Genomic DNA, 19,076 nt, shown 5'->3' on the forward strand with positions numbered 1-19,076 from the left:
CAACAAAGCATCAGCATTTTGTCAGCTAGTAAAATAACAGTGGGCTTTACATGAAGACAATACAAGGTTTTCAACATTGGCTTTCGAAATACTTTCATCGGCATTGCAAATCACGTGAGATGTGCTCCTCTATTCCAACTCACGAAGTGGGCAAAGTCACCGTCGAAATCACTCGCTGCATAACATGGATACGGATGACAGAACACATTTGATTTCCAGAGACGATGACAGCGATACTGAATCTGTGCTAGAACTCCCTGAAGTAGTCAGAGACACGGTACCATTGAAAGATGATCCACACATCCCCGTGGTCACAGTTCGATATATCATTTTACTGCTTTTATTTGTAATACCGGGAGCATTTGTTGATACCATGAATCTGTACAGAACCACACTGGCGGCATACCTGATATTTTTCGTCCAAATCGTGGGACACTGGGCAGGGCAATGGTGTGCTCGAGTGATTCCAAAGAATCAAATTCTCAGCGTGGGACGCCATAAATTGAACCTAAATCCTGGACCATGGTCTATCAAAGAAACTGCACTTCTCACGATTACCGCAGCGCTGGGAGCTACCGGTAATCTAGCTACGAATGCGTTATCTTTAGCCGACTTATACTTTGACACGGTAGTACCTAAAGTCATAGCAATTCCGTTTATGTTTGCAATTGTCTTTGTTGGATATAGCTATGCAGCAATTTGCAAGGATGTCTTGGTATACGATACGACCCTTCCCTTCCCTGCAACGTTGATGCAAACAGCCTTACTACAATCTCAAGCCAAGAACCATGGAAAATCTGCACAAATGAGGGTGTTTTTCTATGTTCTTGGCGTGGTAGCGGTATGGCAATTGCTTCCAATGTTCATAATGCCAATGGTGTCATCATTAGCTATTCTTTGCTGGATAGCACCCCAAAACTCAATTATCAACTTTATTGGCAGTGGACTTGGTGGCATGGGTTTCCTTAACTTCTCCTTGGACTGGGCTAATGTTACTTCCCAAGTTATGATTTTACCCTATTGGGTTCAAATTATTCAATTCGTGGCATTTGTAATTGGAGCCTGGATACTTATTCCATGGACAAAATGGGGGAACTTGTTCGATTACAAGTATGGGCTCATGTCAAATCGGTTGTTCACATTCAATGGTACCAGTTATCCCACTACAGAGCTTTTAGGTTCTGACCTTCAGCTTAATGTTACTGCTTATGCTCATTATGGACCAGTCTATCTCGGACCACAGCGGGCATGGAATATGTTCTTCGATTATGCCGCCTACATTAGCGGCGGCATGTGGATTGTTCTCTTTGGATGGGACAAAATACAGAAGTCTTTTACTAGAACGCATGCCACGAGGAGAACAGACAGACTTAATCATTTGTATCTGAAATACCCAGAAATTCCCATGTCATGGTATCGATTGTTGTTTTTGCTGAGTTTTGGAACGCTTCTAGTGATATTTTTGAGTGGTCAAATGTTTATGCCTTGGTGGGCATGCATTGTAGCATTGATGATGGGCGGTTTAATCGTTACCCCGTTGGCTTGGCTTTACGCCCTTTCCAACTTTCAACTAGCAATTGGCACTTTCAATGAGTTGATATATGGGTTCATGATACAATATGTCCCAAAAAGACATCCAGTTGGTGCGCTTGTTTTCGGGTCAATAGCTGGAGATGCCTGGTATCGCGCCCAATTTCATTTGGATAGCTTACGCTTGGGATTCTACAACCATTTACCACCTCGCTATGTGTTTTGGGCTCAACTCTACGGAGAATTCATTGGCATCCCTATAAACCATGTAGCTTATCGGTGGATTATTGATCTGAAACGACAATATTTGAATGGGTCCAAAATTGACCCAAGTCACCAATGGACGGGACAGGCAATAAGTGCTAGTCATACTAACGCTATTCAGTATGTTGTGCTTGGGCCTTCAAGACTTTTCACCAACTATAAATGGTTACCTTACGGGTTCTTGGTCGGTTTGCTTGCTCCCATTTTAATTTTCAGGCTACACAGACGCTATACAAATGTTGGGTTTGACAAGTGGAATACGACAGTCTTTTTTTCAAGTATGTCACGATTTTATGGCAACATATCCACAGGCTACCTCTCAAGATTCATAGGTGGCACCATTACTATGTGGTGGGCATATAACCATCGCCACTCGTTATGGAAAAGATATAACTACATTGTTGCAGCAGCCTGTGATACAGGGTTGAACTTGGCTTTGCTAGTGATATTTTTGGCGTTCACAATGGTAGGTCACATTGAGATGCCCCACTGGTGGGGTAATAATGCTGAGAATGTTGAGCGGTGTTTCGCTTTACAAAGGAGCCTGTAGAGTAAACATAAGCCAAAGAGTTGAGCACTACGGAGCTCAAACAATCCAACCTCGAATAAACGCTTTTATCAACTACCGTTGCCAGTAGTTCGCAAAATATAATACGCATGTACACATAGACACTCATCTTCACGCGCCGCACTGAAAGTTCCAAACCGGCGTTTCTGAGTTCTGGTCATTATGAGCAAGCAAATAACGTCGCAGGAAGCCAATACCTTGGTTCAGGGGCTTAAACAAGAGCTAGCTCATTACCAAGCTGCAGGAAACGATCAAGAAAAGGCCCAAGAACATTTCCAGAAGGCTGAGCGTTACAGACAACTTCTACTTCAGTACAATCAGCAACGTACCCAACAAGAAGGCAGCCAAACTGAAGACCCATCTATCACTCAGGCCATCAACTCTATGCCATCCCGACCACTGACACCACTTACCGCATCTAGCATCAATCAGCCGCTGCCGAATGCCAGTTTAGAAAAGAAGATCAGTCAATTAAAAGTGACATTTCAAGAAGTGAGAGCACGAATCGACTCTCTTGAAGAACTTAAGCGAAAAGAAACAGATCCGGAGGTCATTGCAAATTACGACAGGGAGTTGGTAAAGCTCAAGCCCACGTTCAATAAAATTGCCAATATCTTGAGCAACCAACGGATTCTGTCTCCTGCTCCTGAGACACGGGGACAACCAACGGGTGGTCGATCAAATTCACAATCACCTCCACCTATCGCGGCAAACCCAAACTATCGCAACCTGCCCATTCCACAACTCAGAGTGCAGCCACCGCGAGCGGCCGCAGTCAGAGCACCTACCGCGATTCTGGTTGCAAGACCAGTCTCGACACAAATCACTCCTCTGGTGTCTTCATCATCTATACCAGGTCGAGGTGTACTGTCGACCACACCTCTGGGCAATTATTATAGTCAACAGAATTCTCAGATCCGACAACTGCCAATGTATCACATGAGTGACTACTACTCTGGTTACCAAGGCGATCTGCTGGGGCGTATGCTTCAAAAAAGAAAACTACAAGAGGTTGTCAACCTGCTTAGTGTTGACGAGGGTGACGTCAATACAATAAATCGAGGTGGTAATATGATGGATGGCGATGTTGAAGATTTACTAATTGATCTTGCTGATGAGTTTGTAACTCAGGTAACTTCCTTTGCCTGCAAGCTTGCTAAACATCGTAAAGTCGATCTCATCGACATGCGTGACATGCAGTTGAATTTAGAGCGCAATTGGGGCATAAGAGTTCCTGGGTACAACTTAGACGAAATCAAAGCCACACGCAAATGGCAGCCACTGGCGGATTACCAAGAGCGTCAACTGCAGGTTGATCATGCCAAAAAGGGCGGTAGTGATAAGAAATGATACGATTTATAGGCAGCCTCACATGTCAAGAGCTTGAAAGTTTATAAGTAAGCCCTTCCATACTAATCCTTCCAAAATCTACTAGCTCACGGAGGACAGTCCGTAATCTATCATCGTCCATATCACCAATGTCTAGATCCGTCCTTGGAACAGTTAATGAAAGAAGTGGCTTGAGTCTGGCAAAAGATATGACTTTGATGTTCTCCAAGATAGTTTGGACAAATGGGAAAATGACACGAGCTTCTGGCAGCTCGATCTGCTCGTAGTTCTCGTTCACCACATACATGGCATTGGGAAGTGACCTCAAGACCTTCATTTTGACCCAAAATTGAAGTGCTTGAGCTGCATTATATTCTAGCATACCACACCGCTGGGCAACAATTGAAGGCGACAACTCCTCCGCGTCTTCGTTAAATGCCTGTATAACAGTAGCCTGTAATGGAGTAACATCGAACTTTTGAGAGATGCCATTATTGAAGACAAGCTTAACAGACACATGACCCAAGTGGGGGATAAGTTTGAGTTTGCGTCCCCGCCGATGTGCACTGTATTGTGCGTTGTACAGCTCAAATCTCTTAAGTAAGTCTGATGGTAATGTAAATGTTACGTTCAGCTCAAGATTATTCCAGTAATGACCGGATAATACTGAACCATGAAATCCGTCCATACTGATCCAGCGACTGATACGACTACTTTCTTGAATGTCGCGCACCATCACATCCAATTCAGAAAACAGGTCTCGACCAAATCGTGCTTTCAATAAAGTCAAATTTGCAATAGTATCATCAATTTGAGATTCAAAATTTGACAACAATCTTGAGGAGAAACACGCTGTAAACTCGTCAATGAATGTGTTCCGGGAGTCGAAAATGGATACTAACAGCTCAATCACATCTGCGACTTTGCCCTTCTTGAAATCGGGTAGTGCATCAATTGGATCCGGGTTCCAATTCATATCATCAGTTTCGTGACTGTTTTGAAAAGCGGAGTGCCCCTTCCGGAACTCGATTGCAAGTTCTTTCAAATCGTTAGAGCCAGAATCATCTAACATTCCGTGCACCAACTTGTTGATAACGTCCGAACGCAGCTTGATATAGTTTCGAATTGGTCTTGCCACCTTGTCTAATAATACACCCCGAGGATCTATTATTAAAAAGGCCTTAATAGTGCGAGTGTAAAATAAAATAACGCTCACAGTATGTCGTCCAGAGTGTAATAGCATTTGGCGACTTCGATTGATGAATACTTCAACCAACTTATTACGCTGATATGCCTGACTTGATATGCTAACATTCACAAGGTGAGCCACCGTCAGCATATTCACATCCGTGGCATTATCATGATGAAGCGGTTTAATGTGAAGACACATGTAAAGTTCTTCAAGCGCAACGATACTGCCTGGGTGGTGATAAACAATATCAAAAATCTCTTCAATCCGAAGTTTGACTAACTGATCATGGGCTATCTTCATTAACTCGTCAACATAATTTCCGTCGAGAGTGACAGTGGAAATTTTAGGGCAGAGTCGATGTACAACGAACTCAGTGATTTGAGGAAGGCATTGCTTCGACCATTGCCGCCTGCATTCCCGATGAACATATCCAATGATTTTAGACATAGCATCCGTGATGATTGTGGAATATACTACCTGTTTCAACAGTGACTCCAGAAGTGTACTAATGACCTCAGGTACCAGACCACATGGAGTCATTTCGATATCCTCAAAGAAATAACTTTGAGTCCAAATATTGAACTTCATCAAAAAGTCAGTGTTGAGTATATACTCTCGTAGATTGGAATCAATGCTTGAAGAGAGAAGCTCAGCTGGATATCCTGAAAGTCGGAGGTGTCTGCAATAGAATGAGTAGTATTGATGAATCTGTCTGATTCTTTGAAGGTGCTCCTTCAACAGTAGATCACCATATACCCAGTGTTGACTGAAAGCACGGGCAATGGAATTGATATACAACTTCACAAATTCATGAACCGACACATCGTCCTTAAGACACAGTCTCATGGCCAGCTTAATTCTAGGCAGTGGTTCAATGGGTGTAGCATTTGTTGTAGGGTAAAACGGTCTCAACCAGTCCAATAGCAAATCGATATCATTGTCATTATCATGAATATTGTCGCATAAACCTTGCAATGTTGGCTGAGGGATTATGGTTTCGATGTGTTGCAGTGAAGCCATCATCGTTTTGGTAGTGGGGGCATTCAAATAAACCTCCATGTATTTTTATGTCGTGGCTAGCCTTTATTCTGTTTATATCTGAAGGTGAGTAGAGTGTTTGTGCGTGATTTATCTCGGCAATTTTGATCTGCCCGCACGCAGCGTTGGAAAATTCATAGTCAATACGGCTGGGACGAACCTAGCATTGCCACCATTAGCGATGCCGTTCTTCAGATCGGACAAATACATATCACAGTTTATCGATGTGACAGGACTGTCACAGGCGGTGGCTAAAGAGTACCAGACACGATACCCCAAGAACGTTGAGTTAGGGATCCAGGCGTATTTCGATCATCAGCAGACATCGCAGAATCCGCCAACCCAAATCACTCAGAAACTTAAGGAAGTTGCTGACACGTATCGGGACCCCTCTAAGCCTGACAGAATTGAGATCGATGGCACCCTCCAATATATATCAGATTTGGGCGTGGAACCTGAAGACTATCGAGCATTGGTACTTGCATATCTCTTACATCTGCCAGAGTTGGGCGTCTTTGAGGTCTCAGAATTCTTGAATGTATGGGGATCGTTGAAAAAGGAGCTGTTGACAGAGATGCGAGAGTACTTGGATAATTACAGCGAGGAAATTGTCGCTAATGTTCAACAGTTCAAGAAGATGTATGCCTATACGTTTGGATTCCTCATGCTGGTTCCGAATCAGAAGTTGCTCAAAGCAGAAGACGCTGTTGAATATTGGAAATTGTTGTTTCCACTTATAATTCATGGCGAAAAGTCACGGGAGAGATTGGATCAATGGTGTTCCTTTGTGCTTGAGGAATGGAAGCATCAAGTTAGCAAGGATATGTGGATAATGACCTTGGAGTTTTTCTTGGAGGTTGTTGACGATGATCCTGAGACGTTCTCGAAGTGGAATGAGGAGCTGTCATACCCCCTGGTCGTCGACTTATACGTTGAGTATTTGCGTGATGCGGGATCGTTACCGGAAGCGTGAATCATTGCATAGAACTATTTAATTAAGGAGATTACCTATGCTCAGTTTCTTCATCGAGAGAAGGGTTCGACCAGCGTCCTCATCTTTGACCTCGTCAGCAGCTTCGAGCTCACCTAATGCCAGTAGTACTGAGGGATTGTCTCCGGCAAACGCAGGATCAAATACTGCTCCTGATACAAGCGAGTGATCGACAGAAGACAAGGCAGGGTCTGGAAGCTTGAATTTCGATGAAGCGGTTGATCGTGATGGTCGCATCGCTGGAGAAGAGTGAGCACTAAACTTACTGCTCATCGCAGTAGTGTGTGGCAGGATTGGGTTCAGCACCCGTCGGTTGGTGGTATATTTGCTGCAGGCAGGATAAAAGTTTGGCGAGTTGTTCGGACTCTGAGTTCCGCTGCTATAAGCGTCACTGATTGGCTCAATAATATCATGTTCGGGTATTTTCGTTATTGAAGATGGTCGGTACTCCTCGGTAAGCAAAGAGCTGAAAGTGAACTCCTTATCGATATCTCGATATTGATTAACATCGAGTGGTATTGAAGCGAAATCAATATCGAACTGATATCCCGGATCATTTCTGGTGAGCTGCTCATGTTGACGGCGAATGATGTGATGTAGGTAAAGTATGTACTCAACCAGCAGCTTTAAAATTGTGAGTTTATACATGCCATCAATTTTGTTCCCGTTATTGGTACTTCCACGAGCTTTTATTTGCGGCAGTGATGATCCGCCTTGATTACGGCAAGCAGGAATCAAGTATTTGAGAGCTTCAAACTCACGGTTGATCTTGATTCGCCGGCGTTTTTCAATGATCAGGTGTAGTTGCTTGGTTTCATGTTTTCTTTTGGCCAATTCTTCCAGATCGATATTGGCCAGACTGCGCCGCCGCTTTTTCTTTGGAGCTGGTGCTTGGAACGAAAGTCCCGACTCGGTGGAAGTCGCCAGTTCCTCGCCATTTTCCAAGTAGTCGTTAGTCAAGATCTCATAGTTTGAGTTATCCCCATCCAAATCCTTATTTAGATGAATAATGGTGGTCTTTAGAACGGGAGGGCCGGGCAAACTCATGGTGTGTGCCTGGATACAGCAGAGGTGGATCTATTAATAAGAGGCTTGGAAACGTGTGCCCTTTTAATTTCTTGGTTTGTCACACGACATCTGGACCCACGTGTACGCCCCATGGCTGACCTAAGCGCGATGTCAAATAAAGTAAAAGAGAATCAAACAAGTGACAGAATGCAATGAGAAGAGCGTAGATAAGATTTACTCAGGTACAATCATACCGTGATTATCGTAGTCTTTCCTAATAACTATGGGATTTCTTTGGACCCCGTGGACCTTGTGTTCTGCATGCAGTGATGTGTCAAAGGTGAACAACTCCGCCATGTGGTTCAAACTACCTCAATTTTAACGCTGTCGAAGCGGAAAAATCGACGGATATCTTTACTGAAGACATATTTAATGACTAATAGAGTCACATTGTAGTTAGCTTATATGATAATTCGTTGAGATCAAATGTCCGGAATTCCCGAGCTTATCACGTTGCTTATTGCTTTTGCAAAATCGTGTGGGCATTGTTGCCAACGTGGTTGCACACGAGGGCACGCCACCTCGGGGAAGGTAGGTGCGTTATCAACAGCAACGTGTGTTACTCTATGCGCAGGATTTTCCGCCTCTTTTCGTGTTGCTTACTTGCCCTTTGATTTTGCCTTCGTGTGACTTGTTCCATCATTAATTTCGCGGCATGATCGTTGGAGATCTCTTTTGGAACCTGATCTCGTTTTTCCCACGAAAAGACGGCCTCATCACCATTTCCTTTGGCGAATTCGCTCTCAGACGCGAAGACGCCTTCACCCCCGCTAATGATTGTGCGAGTCTTGGGATCGTACTTGAGTTGTATTTTGCCATCAGCTTTAGCCGATATATTATGAATATACGCGGCGATATCGCTGCGGTCGCGCATGATCTGCTCCGTTGAATTCCGTTTGATATTGGTTTTGAAGTCCTCAACCGTAAGCCCTAATTCGATTAATTCAAGCTCGTAGTCAGTATCATCAGAATCGTCAGCCACCCCTGCTGTATCACGATCCCGCCATGATTTCAATGTTTTCTCCCACTGCTCCAAGTCATAATTTAACCACTTATCTCGCTTTGTAGCCCACAGTTCTTCGTTGATGATACCCTTCCCCACTGTAGCTTCACCTTGATCTATCAGTTCATCCCCCTCAGCTTTGAAATCATGAGTCTCTCCTTTGTTCTCGTACCATCTAGACGCCTTAACGTAATGGGGTATATGAGACATCGTGATCGCACAATGCGAAATCGAGAAATGACAAAAAACGTGGTGGATGATCAAGTCGAAACGTAAAATTGGAAAATGCATGAATCTATATGTTTATAAACGAAGCCAATCATCCTCAACGATGTCGGTAATAGTTGGACGTTGGTCGATATCTCTTTGGAGAATTCGCTTTACCAATGATAGAGAACCCTGAGAAATGACATATGGTATGCGAAGGTCACCTTCCATGATCTCATCAACGTTATAAAAAGGGTTTTCCTTATACAACATTGTGTATAATAGAATTCCTAACGCCCAAATATCTTGAGGCTTACCCTCATATCGCTCGCCTCTTAAAACTTCTGGCAGAGCGTAGTCAATTGTACCCACAAACACATCAAAAGGACCTTGTTTGCTATAACCTGCCAGTCCAAAATCAATGAGCTTGATGATACGATTTTCGTCGACGATGATGTTCTCATCCTTTATATCTCGATGAACGATGCCATGTTTATGCAAATGATATATCAGCGAGCAAATCTGACGGAATATGAAACGGCATTCGTCCTCAGTCATGTCTGACTTGACCTCAATATAATCGAAGAGATCAATCGCTGGTGGATTGCCGAAAATAGGTGTTTCAAGATAGTAGTATTTGCTATCCTCAAAGAAATCAACGATTTTCATGATATTAGGATGCGGTTCAGCGTTGAGTGTATTCATGATTTGAATTTCCGATGGAATAGTGCCTAGTTGGCGGTCTCGTACCCATGTGTCCACCAAAATTCTCTCTTTGTCAATGCATTTGATGATGACTCGATAATTGTTATCCTCCTTGTGATGTGCCAATACTACCTTGCCATAGGCACCCTCGCCCATTTCTTTTTCCACAACAAATTCATTGAACTTTTTGGTACGTCGACTGGTCCCAATCTCTCTGGGCCACAACCTCAGTTCGGCCATGACTTTCTTTAACTGGTCATTCTCTAGTTTGAGCATTTCAGTCTCTGAGTAAATATGGAATGGCAGATGTGTCGTTATTGTTGAAACTTGAAGCTTTTCTGACGTCTCATCGGTCAGTGCAATAACGCCTTCATCCATCAGGACATTTCTCAGCTTAAAATGGAGTTCGTTCCGAGTTTTGTCAGTGAGGAATTTAACAGGAAACGCAAAAGTCCCAGCCTTAGCCTTTCGAACCAGCTTGTTTCGCTGGAGTTTGGGAGGATCATAAGCTATGTCATCCTTATCCCCCATGACTTCACTTTGAGGTAAACTAGGTGACACCAGCTCACTTGTCGTAACCGTGCGTCGATGAAGGACTGTATGAAGCGATGGGTGCTCATCTAAAGGAACTGGAATTAACAGTTGTGACTCATGCTCAATTGTTTCGTGGTTCACACTTACATTTTCTGGCCCCGTGCCTTTTATTTTACTCACTGGCCTTGAGTATGTGACCCAAATCACAAACGTGTCAACGCTCAGAACACGTAATTGAACATCGACATAGAGTACTCCTCCATCACGATGTATCGCTTCGATACCCGTTGAAGAAAAGAAAAGCTCCTCCTGTAACTCCAGCGACAGAGATCCCAATTCTTTCAGCCTTAAAACAGCGTCATATTTTCGAAAAAAGTGTTCCGGCAAAACCAAACCAGGCACGATGGAAATACCACTAGCTTCAACACCGTAGTTGAGAATTTGAGAGAATTTGGGAATAAGTAAATCGAGCAGCTTGTCATAAACATCGGGTGCCAGGATTCCCAATAAATTTCTAGCGATGGCGTTATTGCACGACAACACGTGAAACTTGGAATTGATAACGAACATCCCGGCAATGTAGGGAAGAGCATGAATTTTGAGTTTCATTGATTCATCATGATCCAGTTCCATTGCTGTCGCTATGACAGCGCAGGGCACATTGGGATGGGCACCATCCTCATCGACGGTAGTCAAAGTGTAGTATCGTCTGTGACTCACAATAGACAGTGCGGCTTCGACATCTGTAGATTTCTTTATGTCATCGGTTAACGAGCTCAGTATCAGAGCCAACGAGTCCCATTGATTAGAAAACAGAACGAAATCACCAGTAATTTGTTTTACATCTGAGACTGATGCACTTGGCACCTGTACCACGACGTCAAAAGCATCGCAATGGATTTGGTCAAACATGCATATGATAAGCGACCCTTTCCTTTTGGCCCAAAGTGAAGTATATGTAAAGTTTCGCAGGCCTGGTTTGGATATGGCGACAATCTCACCGGCAAATATAATATCTTTTCGAACGGCCTCAATTACCTCTAAGTTCAGTTGGCGCTTTGAAAATGATTCAGCATATAAACAGCGATTCAAACGTTGAAACACAAAGTCACGAAATTGAGGGGCAATCAAATCCATAAGTGTGAGAGATTTGAATTGAGCTTTCAGTACCCCAAACATAATACATGCCAAGTCGTTAGCAGCTTTCACTTCCCAAGGCATATCCATTGACACAGTAAATACCAGTTGTGGTGCATTTTTCTTGGATTGAGCGTGGAATACACGAGTTGGGTTTGTGCTGCCCGGCGGGGCCAGTGGAACTCCCAGGGTCAACGTGTTCAATGCAAGCAGCAGAGGCTGCATTGATGGAGATTTTGGCATCTGATTGGTCTCAGCGAGAAGGAGCGCTGTGTTTTGTGGGTGGTCAACGAAAGGCGTCGCAAGAGCGTACAACAACTTCTTCTTCACAGCCAGTTCATCTTCTAAAATGTGCAGAATTCGTGAAAGTGACAAGTTATGTAATTTTTTTGCCACATCAGTGTCTCTCATCAATTGTTCAGAATCACTTTGTATCATACCAATAAGCTCCGATATTTGAGTGGAGTCATGAGATGCACTGACAGTACGACCTATGGGCTGATTAGATTTACCGGTGCTCAACACCTTCTCCACGGGAAATGAATCCAGACGACGAATTGGTGGGCGAAAAAGTGCAGCAAGAGCCGCTGACAGTGCATTTGGTGGCACCATCTGCGCCGAGTTGGGCGATCCCGATACCACGTCTTGTGAATTGTTTTTGTGCTTGAAGATGGATGTTTTGAATGATTGAACCAGTTGATTTGAGAGTGTGGGATATATTGGAGGCATCCAATCGTCGGATTCATCATTGTCTTCAGGTACAAGCAGTCGAACCAAGTTTGGCCGATCTTTGAGGATCTCTAGAGATCTTTTGAGGATGTTGAGCCGAAGAGCAAGGGAATGTGGCAGGAGTTGGGCGTAGGAATAAGAATGAGTCAGCTCGATTGGTATTGTAAGAAGCAGCTCCAATTGCGACAGCCCTTGAGCAAGCGGGGCCAGCGACAGCACCTGAGATCGTTCATCCTCATCGTAGATGTAGAACAGGGGCTGTGTTGCTAGCGACGATGGCGCAGGAGTGGTCATCAAGTCTGGGCCGTCAAAGACAATCAGTCGGGTTTTTTCAATCAACTCAAGGATGGTTTTTTTCTCCCGTTTGCGAGGTAAATTGGAGGCAATATGGAAGCTCAAAAACCGAGTTTTTGCTGATTTCCAGATTCCAGTTAACCTTCACCAAATTCAAATAGGATGGTGTGAGTTGACTATTTGTCTTTAAGGTATAGACCCCTAATTCGTGGTTAACAAAAGATCCCTATTTTGAACCGCGAGTTTTAGGTGTAGGAATTATTATAGGATGGCTACGCCGTGTGAGGGGATGATGTCAGCATGAGAGCTGTACACCTGTACGAGATGCGCACGGTGAACAACAAGGCTCTATAGTAGTGCGTACCACCTCAAAACGGGACCTTATGAAAAGAAGGATATCATTTACCATAACGTCATAACATCAAAGAAAGCTTTCTATCAATTAGAACTAGTTTCACCACTACGGAAAGTCGACATCATGCGACAGCGATTGTACAATATATGAATCTTGTCAACAAAATTTTCAAGGTCCTCCATTAGTTTGTTGTATTAGTTAAATATTGCGCAAGCAAATAGCACCTTGTCAATCTTTTATCAATATACGAACCCAACCTTTACGAGCTGGCCACTCTTGATGTTTTCAATCAAACCCTCTTCTTCGACATTGTGATGATCGTAGTGCGCAAAATTAGTGCAAGCATTAAGAGTTTGAAAACCCTTTTACCCACAAGTCATTCTCATCATGTCCCCTCCATAAGCGCAGAATTGTTATTCCCAAGTCATATTTCTTTCGCATTAGTTCATCTTGCTTCATGCGCAACTTTTCAATTGCCCTTGTTATCTTGGTTCTTGTGGCATAATCGATTTCAACATTGTACGGTGGTAATAAATTCAGCAAAAATACAATCTCCTTCTCAATTTTTGAGATACGATTTGTATACGCGTCATGCTTCTTTTGCGCCGCCAACAATCTATCTTTGTCTTTAATTTGACTCGGATCCATCGAGCTAGCAAGGCTGACAGTATTCTTTTTGGACTGCAGGTCAATTCGCTTTACAGTAAACTTTGGTGCTTTCTTGATGAAGGGATTAGACGACGTCAGCAGATCCAGCTGCGGTGAAAGTAACACGTCACCGTTCTCAGAAGGTAAGGTTGTGTTTTCAGTGGTAGATGCTTGAGTAGGACGTGTTGACGGGTTAGGTGAGATTTGCTCAATGGTTTCCGTAGAGTACACACTGGACGTGTTGTCTGGCTCCTGGATTAGCGGGTACAACAGCGGTTGAGAGCTTTCTTTGTTGATCAGTACTCTAATCACGTTATCTGGTTCAACGTTTGATGAACTCGCCGGTTGTTTGATCGGCTGCTCTTGTAGACTTGAAATAAGCCGGTTTGTCGATTCCATCAGATTATCTGACAGCGTCGAAATCAGCAGATTTCGGCTCATCGTCGTCAAACACTTTGCGGGGGTAAGGGGGGTGGGCTCGTGTGTTTTCACAAGTGTTTCGCGACTCAAAAATGAAAACACGTTTTGAGCCATTGGAAACCAACTTTGGATTCGCAGTGAAAGATAGGGCCCGGGGAGTGGCGCGGCCGACTAGCAATATCCCGAAAGCTGCCTTTCCGAATGGATGAGAAGCTTAGAGTGCCTACCAACATAACTAAGCACAAATGTAGAATTGAATAAATTTATGCAACACACGCTAATAGTCTAGATCGCTATATATTGAAGCGTCGTTGACATACTTACCACACTGAGTATACCTCATAAGAAAATGGATGACTAGAATCGAAAAGAACCGCGCTCTACACGGTACCTTCGTCCTCGATCCCTAAATTAAACCAAGGATGATTGAGCGCTTCAAGCGCTGTCAATCTTTCCTCAGGGTTGATAATGAACAACTTTTTCAACAAGTCAATGAAAAACCACCAAAATGTGAAATTGCCAAAATTCATCAAGTGCTTATTCTTTTGATAGTTGAGCAGGAGCGAATAGTCAAAGTTGATATCCAACCCAATCCGTTTAGAAATGAAAACGTCAATGCGATCGAGTTCAGCTACCAGCTTGACAAACTTCTCTGGAGTCAGCAGTGTGGGAAACATAAGGCGTAACAGACGATGCAGTGTTGCCACATCATCAAAAATAACGTCATCATCACAATCGCCACTGTAATCGTCCTCCTCCTCACCATCAGTCATGCGATGTGCGTCTGGAATATATGCTTTGGTGAAATATTCAAGTCCACACTCATTACCTTTTTCTTTTGACAGTTGGACCATCAGTTTATCGATGGGATAGCCGCAAACTTTCTCAATCATTGCCAAGTGTTCCAAATTATCATGCGTTTTGAAAAGAGGTTCACCTATCACGAGTTCAACTAAAATACAGCCGATTGACCAGCAATCACAAGGAAAGGACCAGCCCGTTCCTAATACAATCTCGGGTGCACGATAATGTCTAGTCAGAACAATCAGTGAGTGATATTCGTCGTCAAATATTCCCAGCCCAAAGTCAATAATTTGAATCAACGGATTTGATAGTATCCGCAGTGTACGTGGAACTTTTGGCAGATTGTGATGCTTTTGTAACAGCTGAATCGCCAAAAATGCAGTTATCAAAGTGCTCAGGGTCAAGGGCTTCTTTGAATAACCATCATCATGTAAAAGGATATTCTCCGGCTTCAAATCTGTATGAATCAAATTTAAATCGTGTAAAAACGTCACGCTTCGAATAAGCTGTTTAGCAATGGCTTGAATTTGTGAACCAGGGAAAGCAATAAATTTGTTCAGCTCCAAGAAGTCATATAACAGTTGCTTCAATAGATCGGTTACAATGCAGATATGTCCTCTGTAGTCGAAACATTCACGAAGGTGCAAGCAATGATTCAAGTTGTCATTATCAAACTTTTTGAGAGTTGACAATATCCGAAGCTCAATCCGTGCCGCATCCCGATACTTCTGAATGTTACGAATTATCTTTATCGCCACATGCTGACGATTCACTTTATCATAAGCTTGGACAACTTTACCGAACGTACCTTGTCCTAATAACTTGATGATCACGAATCGATTAGCAAAAACCTCATTAATTTTGATGATGTAATGTCCTTGGTCGTCATCACAAGGTGGTAAATTTCGTTGATGAGGAATCACATTTGTTTTGACATTTCCGAGTTTGGGTGTCTGTATGACATAGTTATTTGGAAGCTTGTGATAGAAGCATTTCACTTGTGGCAATTGTGGTAATGAATTCGTTCTCTGTTTTTTCTTGTGATGATCAAAAGTGTTAACCGAAAACTGACCATTAGTTACAGTGCTGTCAATACTTGGAGGTACCAGACCGTAGGGAATCAGTGGCGTCTGATTGTGCACGTTGAACATGTTGTACGCTGACAAGGAATCATAGTCATATAACAAAGAGTCCAGGTTGTTGCGACCAGCACTCACAAAGAAATCTCGTTCTTCCATCAAAACAATGTCTTCATCGTCACTTGGTTGAAGCATCGGAGCATCGACCAGAGAATCGTGACCCAGATATTGCGGTACACGCAATCGAGGTCGCCTGTATTTGACTTTGTTGGGGTTTGCGTTGAATGATCCGTTCTGATTCCCTGAAGACAATTGGGTGGCGTGGTTGTTAATACCGTAAGCATGCTGGCTCAGGTGCAGCGTCAGTTGGTTGGACCCCAGACTGAAATTAAATTGATCGTCAGCATTCAGCAGCAGGGACAGCATCAGGGCGCTATCACTGAGCTCCAAGTGAATCAGCTTGAGCTGTGTTCCCGATTGCATTTCAGATAGCCCTCTCGGACGCTTCCTGTTGGATATAAGGGACATGAGCGGATTGTACACGGCGTCTATTTTGGCGAAAGTTCAACTAAAGCAGATGAAGATCTCTTCTCCTCTGAATATACCCGGTGGAATTTTGTGTTCGACGGCGTCCAAGGAAACGGCCCAAGCTTAAGCTTTGACGAGTCTCGGGCGAAGTGGTGGCAAAATGGTTGCCACTCCTGTTTGCAAAGTGGATAGAAGTCTCAGTTGTTCCTTGAAAACCCAAGTGGGCAATAACTTTGGTTGAATATCCTGGTTTTATGCCACTGAGGGGTTTCGTCTATAGGGGTGGGCGTGCTTGCCGCCTAGGTGCAGGTGCGCCTGCATAGGTGTGCTCACCCTACAATTCTATCGTTAAAGTTGCTGAGAATAGAGGGGGGAGAGGGGGTACCGATAGTATCAACGTGTCTTCTGCGTTTTGCCACTGTGACCATGACAGTTACTTCAACCATCATCGAAGTAGTAAATTTCTATACGAATTTTAGGCACTATTTCGAGGTTGGACTTCTGTCATTAGTCCTGGGGTGCGGCTATATTATGCATCACTGTCGCGCAACAAGGAGCACGGGTGACACACATCGCCGGACATGGAAGATACCGAAAGGTGTCCCGCAGGATAGGATAGAATAAAGTCCACCCACAAGAATTTTTCAACAAATCAGTCCTCTTCAATAGCCGCTTGATATGTGCGAATTTTGCCGATAAAACTTCCGACGTTACAGACAGGCACATGACCCTCAGCCCCACCCCCGCTAACGATGGACGTTACCTCCCTCAATAATGAAATTCGTCCTTCTCTATAACTTCAGTGAATCGCTAATGGAGTTCCCCATAGGCCACCACTATTCTCGCTACTGCACGTGCTTCCTTAGGGGATCCACGTGGCGGTGGCAGAAGTGAGGGTGTCAGAGATCGTTATTATGAGGGGGCCAACTGCCAATTTAGGCTAACACATCAGGTTCTCAAATGCGAGCTAAAGCTATTGCACGCTACGTTGTTAGCATCTCGAGATTGTAGACTTAAATGTATTCAAGCGTAGTGTTTTACATAATTCATGTCGTGTGATTCATGGGATTGTTCATCAGTCAGCCCTTGAGGTAACGCGTAGTACACCGAGATCAATAATACCGCGCTAATGAACTCCATCAGGACCCCCATGACATATTCCCCAATCACCAGCAGGGTTGCTGTCAGTGAGAACTCCAACACCTTCAATGGGGCAACGTATATCGTTAAGATACTGTAGACTCCTCGTATTATCAAGAATGGTGCCACGAACGCTAATATATTAAGTTCAGGCTGGTGACGAACCCCCTTTGTACGATACATATTCCAGGCGAAATAAAAGGTCAAAAGGTCAAGTGCCAAAATAATACTCAGTCCCACAGTTCTTATTATTCGGGCTCTTGTGACTGTGGCATGATCATCAAGCAGGGTCGAGGCTAAAGACGTACTGCCATAAATGATGAGGACTGTACCGACAATTAACAACAAATGGAAAATCCCGAAAAGCAGCCTCCCTCCCCGAGGCACGTACAATTCCCTTTCGTGGGCCGAACGTGGATCAAGACGAGACACCCCAAAATACTTTCGTTCCGCTTTGGTAATATAATTGAAACTGGCGAGAATTAAAAAAATGAACCCTTGATTACTGAGTACCACGTAGGCAATCTTCCAGCGCCAGAACTTATCCCCCACCACCGCCAAAACTATGCCACACAACTGACCACCCCACCGTATAATTCCATAGAAGCACAACAATGTGTAAATCAGCTTGAACCCTTTGTGGCATACAATGTAAGCGCTAAAGCCGACGTAAGCCGTGTACAAAATGATGAAAACAATAGCAGCAGCGCCCAAACTTGTATTTTTGAAACTTGACATTAATGCCAACTTTTTTTGCTAACAACTACCATTTGTATGGCAATTGCAGAAGCTTTTTCGTATAATCCGTAATCATCTCCCACGCTTAATGAAAAGGCTGAGTCTTTGTGCGTCAAAATGTCGGAGGGTGACTTGAATTTTTTTAGTCCTGAGATCATATGGCCCACTGACTGTCTTTACCCTTTAAGAGCGACAATTATATCAAATTCCATAAGAACTGCATCATACTGAATAATGCCCAGCTTTTAGTCTCGCCCCAATATGCACCAAGCTCTACCTGGTGCTAACGTCCTGCAGTCACCAACTCTGTTGTAGCTTGTTAGCGAAGACGGCTATGCAGAATACGACTGCACGGCACAATATCTAAATTAATGAGGGGTTTTGCGTTCTCGCACGACCCACAATCTCCTATGGCAGAAAAGTGTTGTGAACTAAAATCTCCGAAGGTTTGATCGACCCATTACGTATTGGAAGTCAATCAAGCATGAGCGAAGTGGTGATTTGCTAATGGCGTGAACGAATTCATCCCTGTACCCTGGTATCACCTTCTCCATGGTAGTGATTAACCAAACGTAGACGTGAAGTGAAGTTTAGACGAATTAGAATTGAACTCTTCATCTGTGTATACCAAACTCGCGCCTCTCAAGATGTGATTAATATTATACTACTGTGATCTTTCAATTCTTTATGAACTACCTAATTTTGAGGTAACTCCATCGCTTACGTCATTTAGCATCTTCATTGATCCCAGTGATTTCCGACAATACTATACTCA

General features: G+C 43.6%; 8 protein-coding genes across 8 annotated transcripts; 3 read left to right on the top strand and 5 right to left on the bottom strand. All coding sequences in view use genetic code 12, as the record gives it.

Moving 5' to 3' along the window:
• Positions 1-184: 184 nt before the first annotated feature.
• Positions 185-2,344, top strand: OPT7 (Opt7p; the record flags this gene model as incomplete). The annotated part of the gene is made up of 1 exon (XM_034155529.1): positions 185-2,344. One exon carries the CDS (start codon positions 185-187, stop codon positions 2,342-2,344), a length of 2,160 nt encoding a protein of 719 aa, XP_034012365.1.
• A 180-nt stretch (positions 2,345-2,524) lies between these two features.
• Positions 2,525-3,712, top strand: DIURU_002835 (uncharacterized protein; the record flags this gene model as incomplete). The annotated part of the gene is made up of 1 exon (XM_034155530.1): positions 2,525-3,712. The coding sequence occupies one exon, from the start codon at positions 2,525-2,527 to the stop codon at positions 3,710-3,712; it is 1,188 nt and encodes a 395-aa protein (XP_034012366.1).
• Positions 3,713-3,737: 25 nt separating this feature from the next.
• Positions 3,738-5,942, bottom strand: DIURU_002836 (anaphase promoting complex subunit 2; the record flags this gene model as incomplete). Its single annotated transcript, XM_034155531.1, has 1 exon — positions 3,738-5,942. One exon carries the CDS (start codon positions 5,940-5,942, stop codon positions 3,738-3,740), a length of 2,205 nt encoding a protein of 734 aa, XP_034012367.1.
• A 160-nt stretch (positions 5,943-6,102) lies between these two features.
• DIURU_002837 (NEDD8 ligase) lies at positions 6,103-6,894 on the top strand (the record flags this gene model as incomplete). The annotated part of the gene is made up of 1 exon (XM_034155532.1): positions 6,103-6,894. The coding sequence occupies one exon, from the start codon at positions 6,103-6,105 to the stop codon at positions 6,892-6,894; it is 792 nt and encodes a 263-aa protein (XP_034012368.1).
• Positions 6,895-6,912: 18 nt separating this feature from the next.
• On the bottom strand, positions 6,913-7,959 carry TRY6 (Try6p; the record flags this gene model as incomplete). Its single annotated transcript, XM_034155533.1, has 1 exon — positions 6,913-7,959. The coding sequence occupies one exon, from the start codon at positions 7,957-7,959 to the stop codon at positions 6,913-6,915; it is 1,047 nt and encodes a 348-aa protein (XP_034012369.1).
• A 580-nt stretch (positions 7,960-8,539) lies between these two features.
• Positions 8,540-9,193, bottom strand: SLU7 (mRNA splicing protein; the record flags this gene model as incomplete). The annotated part of the gene is made up of 1 exon (XM_034155534.1): positions 8,540-9,193. One exon carries the CDS (start codon positions 9,191-9,193, stop codon positions 8,540-8,542), a length of 654 nt encoding a protein of 217 aa, XP_034012370.1.
• Positions 9,194-9,286: 93 nt separating this feature from the next.
• Positions 9,287-12,589, bottom strand: FUN31 (serine/threonine protein kinase; the record flags this gene model as incomplete). The annotated part of the gene is made up of 1 exon (XM_034155536.1): positions 9,287-12,589. The coding sequence occupies one exon, from the start codon at positions 12,587-12,589 to the stop codon at positions 9,287-9,289; it is 3,303 nt and encodes a 1,100-aa protein (XP_034012371.1).
• A 1,803-nt stretch (positions 12,590-14,392) lies between these two features.
• KNS1 (serine/threonine protein kinase) lies at positions 14,393-16,378 on the bottom strand (the record flags this gene model as incomplete). The annotated part of the gene is made up of 1 exon (XM_034155537.1): positions 14,393-16,378. The coding sequence occupies one exon, from the start codon at positions 16,376-16,378 to the stop codon at positions 14,393-14,395; it is 1,986 nt and encodes a 661-aa protein (XP_034012372.1).
• Between the last annotated feature and the right edge of the window lie 2,698 nt (positions 16,379-19,076).

Source organism: Diutina rugosa, assembly GCF_008704595.1.
Source record: "Diutina rugosa strain CBS 613 chromosome Unknown scaffold7_size311281, whole genome shotgun sequence".
NCBI classification, from domain to species: Eukaryota; Fungi; Ascomycota; class Pichiomycetes; order Serinales; family Debaryomycetaceae; genus Diutina; species Diutina rugosa.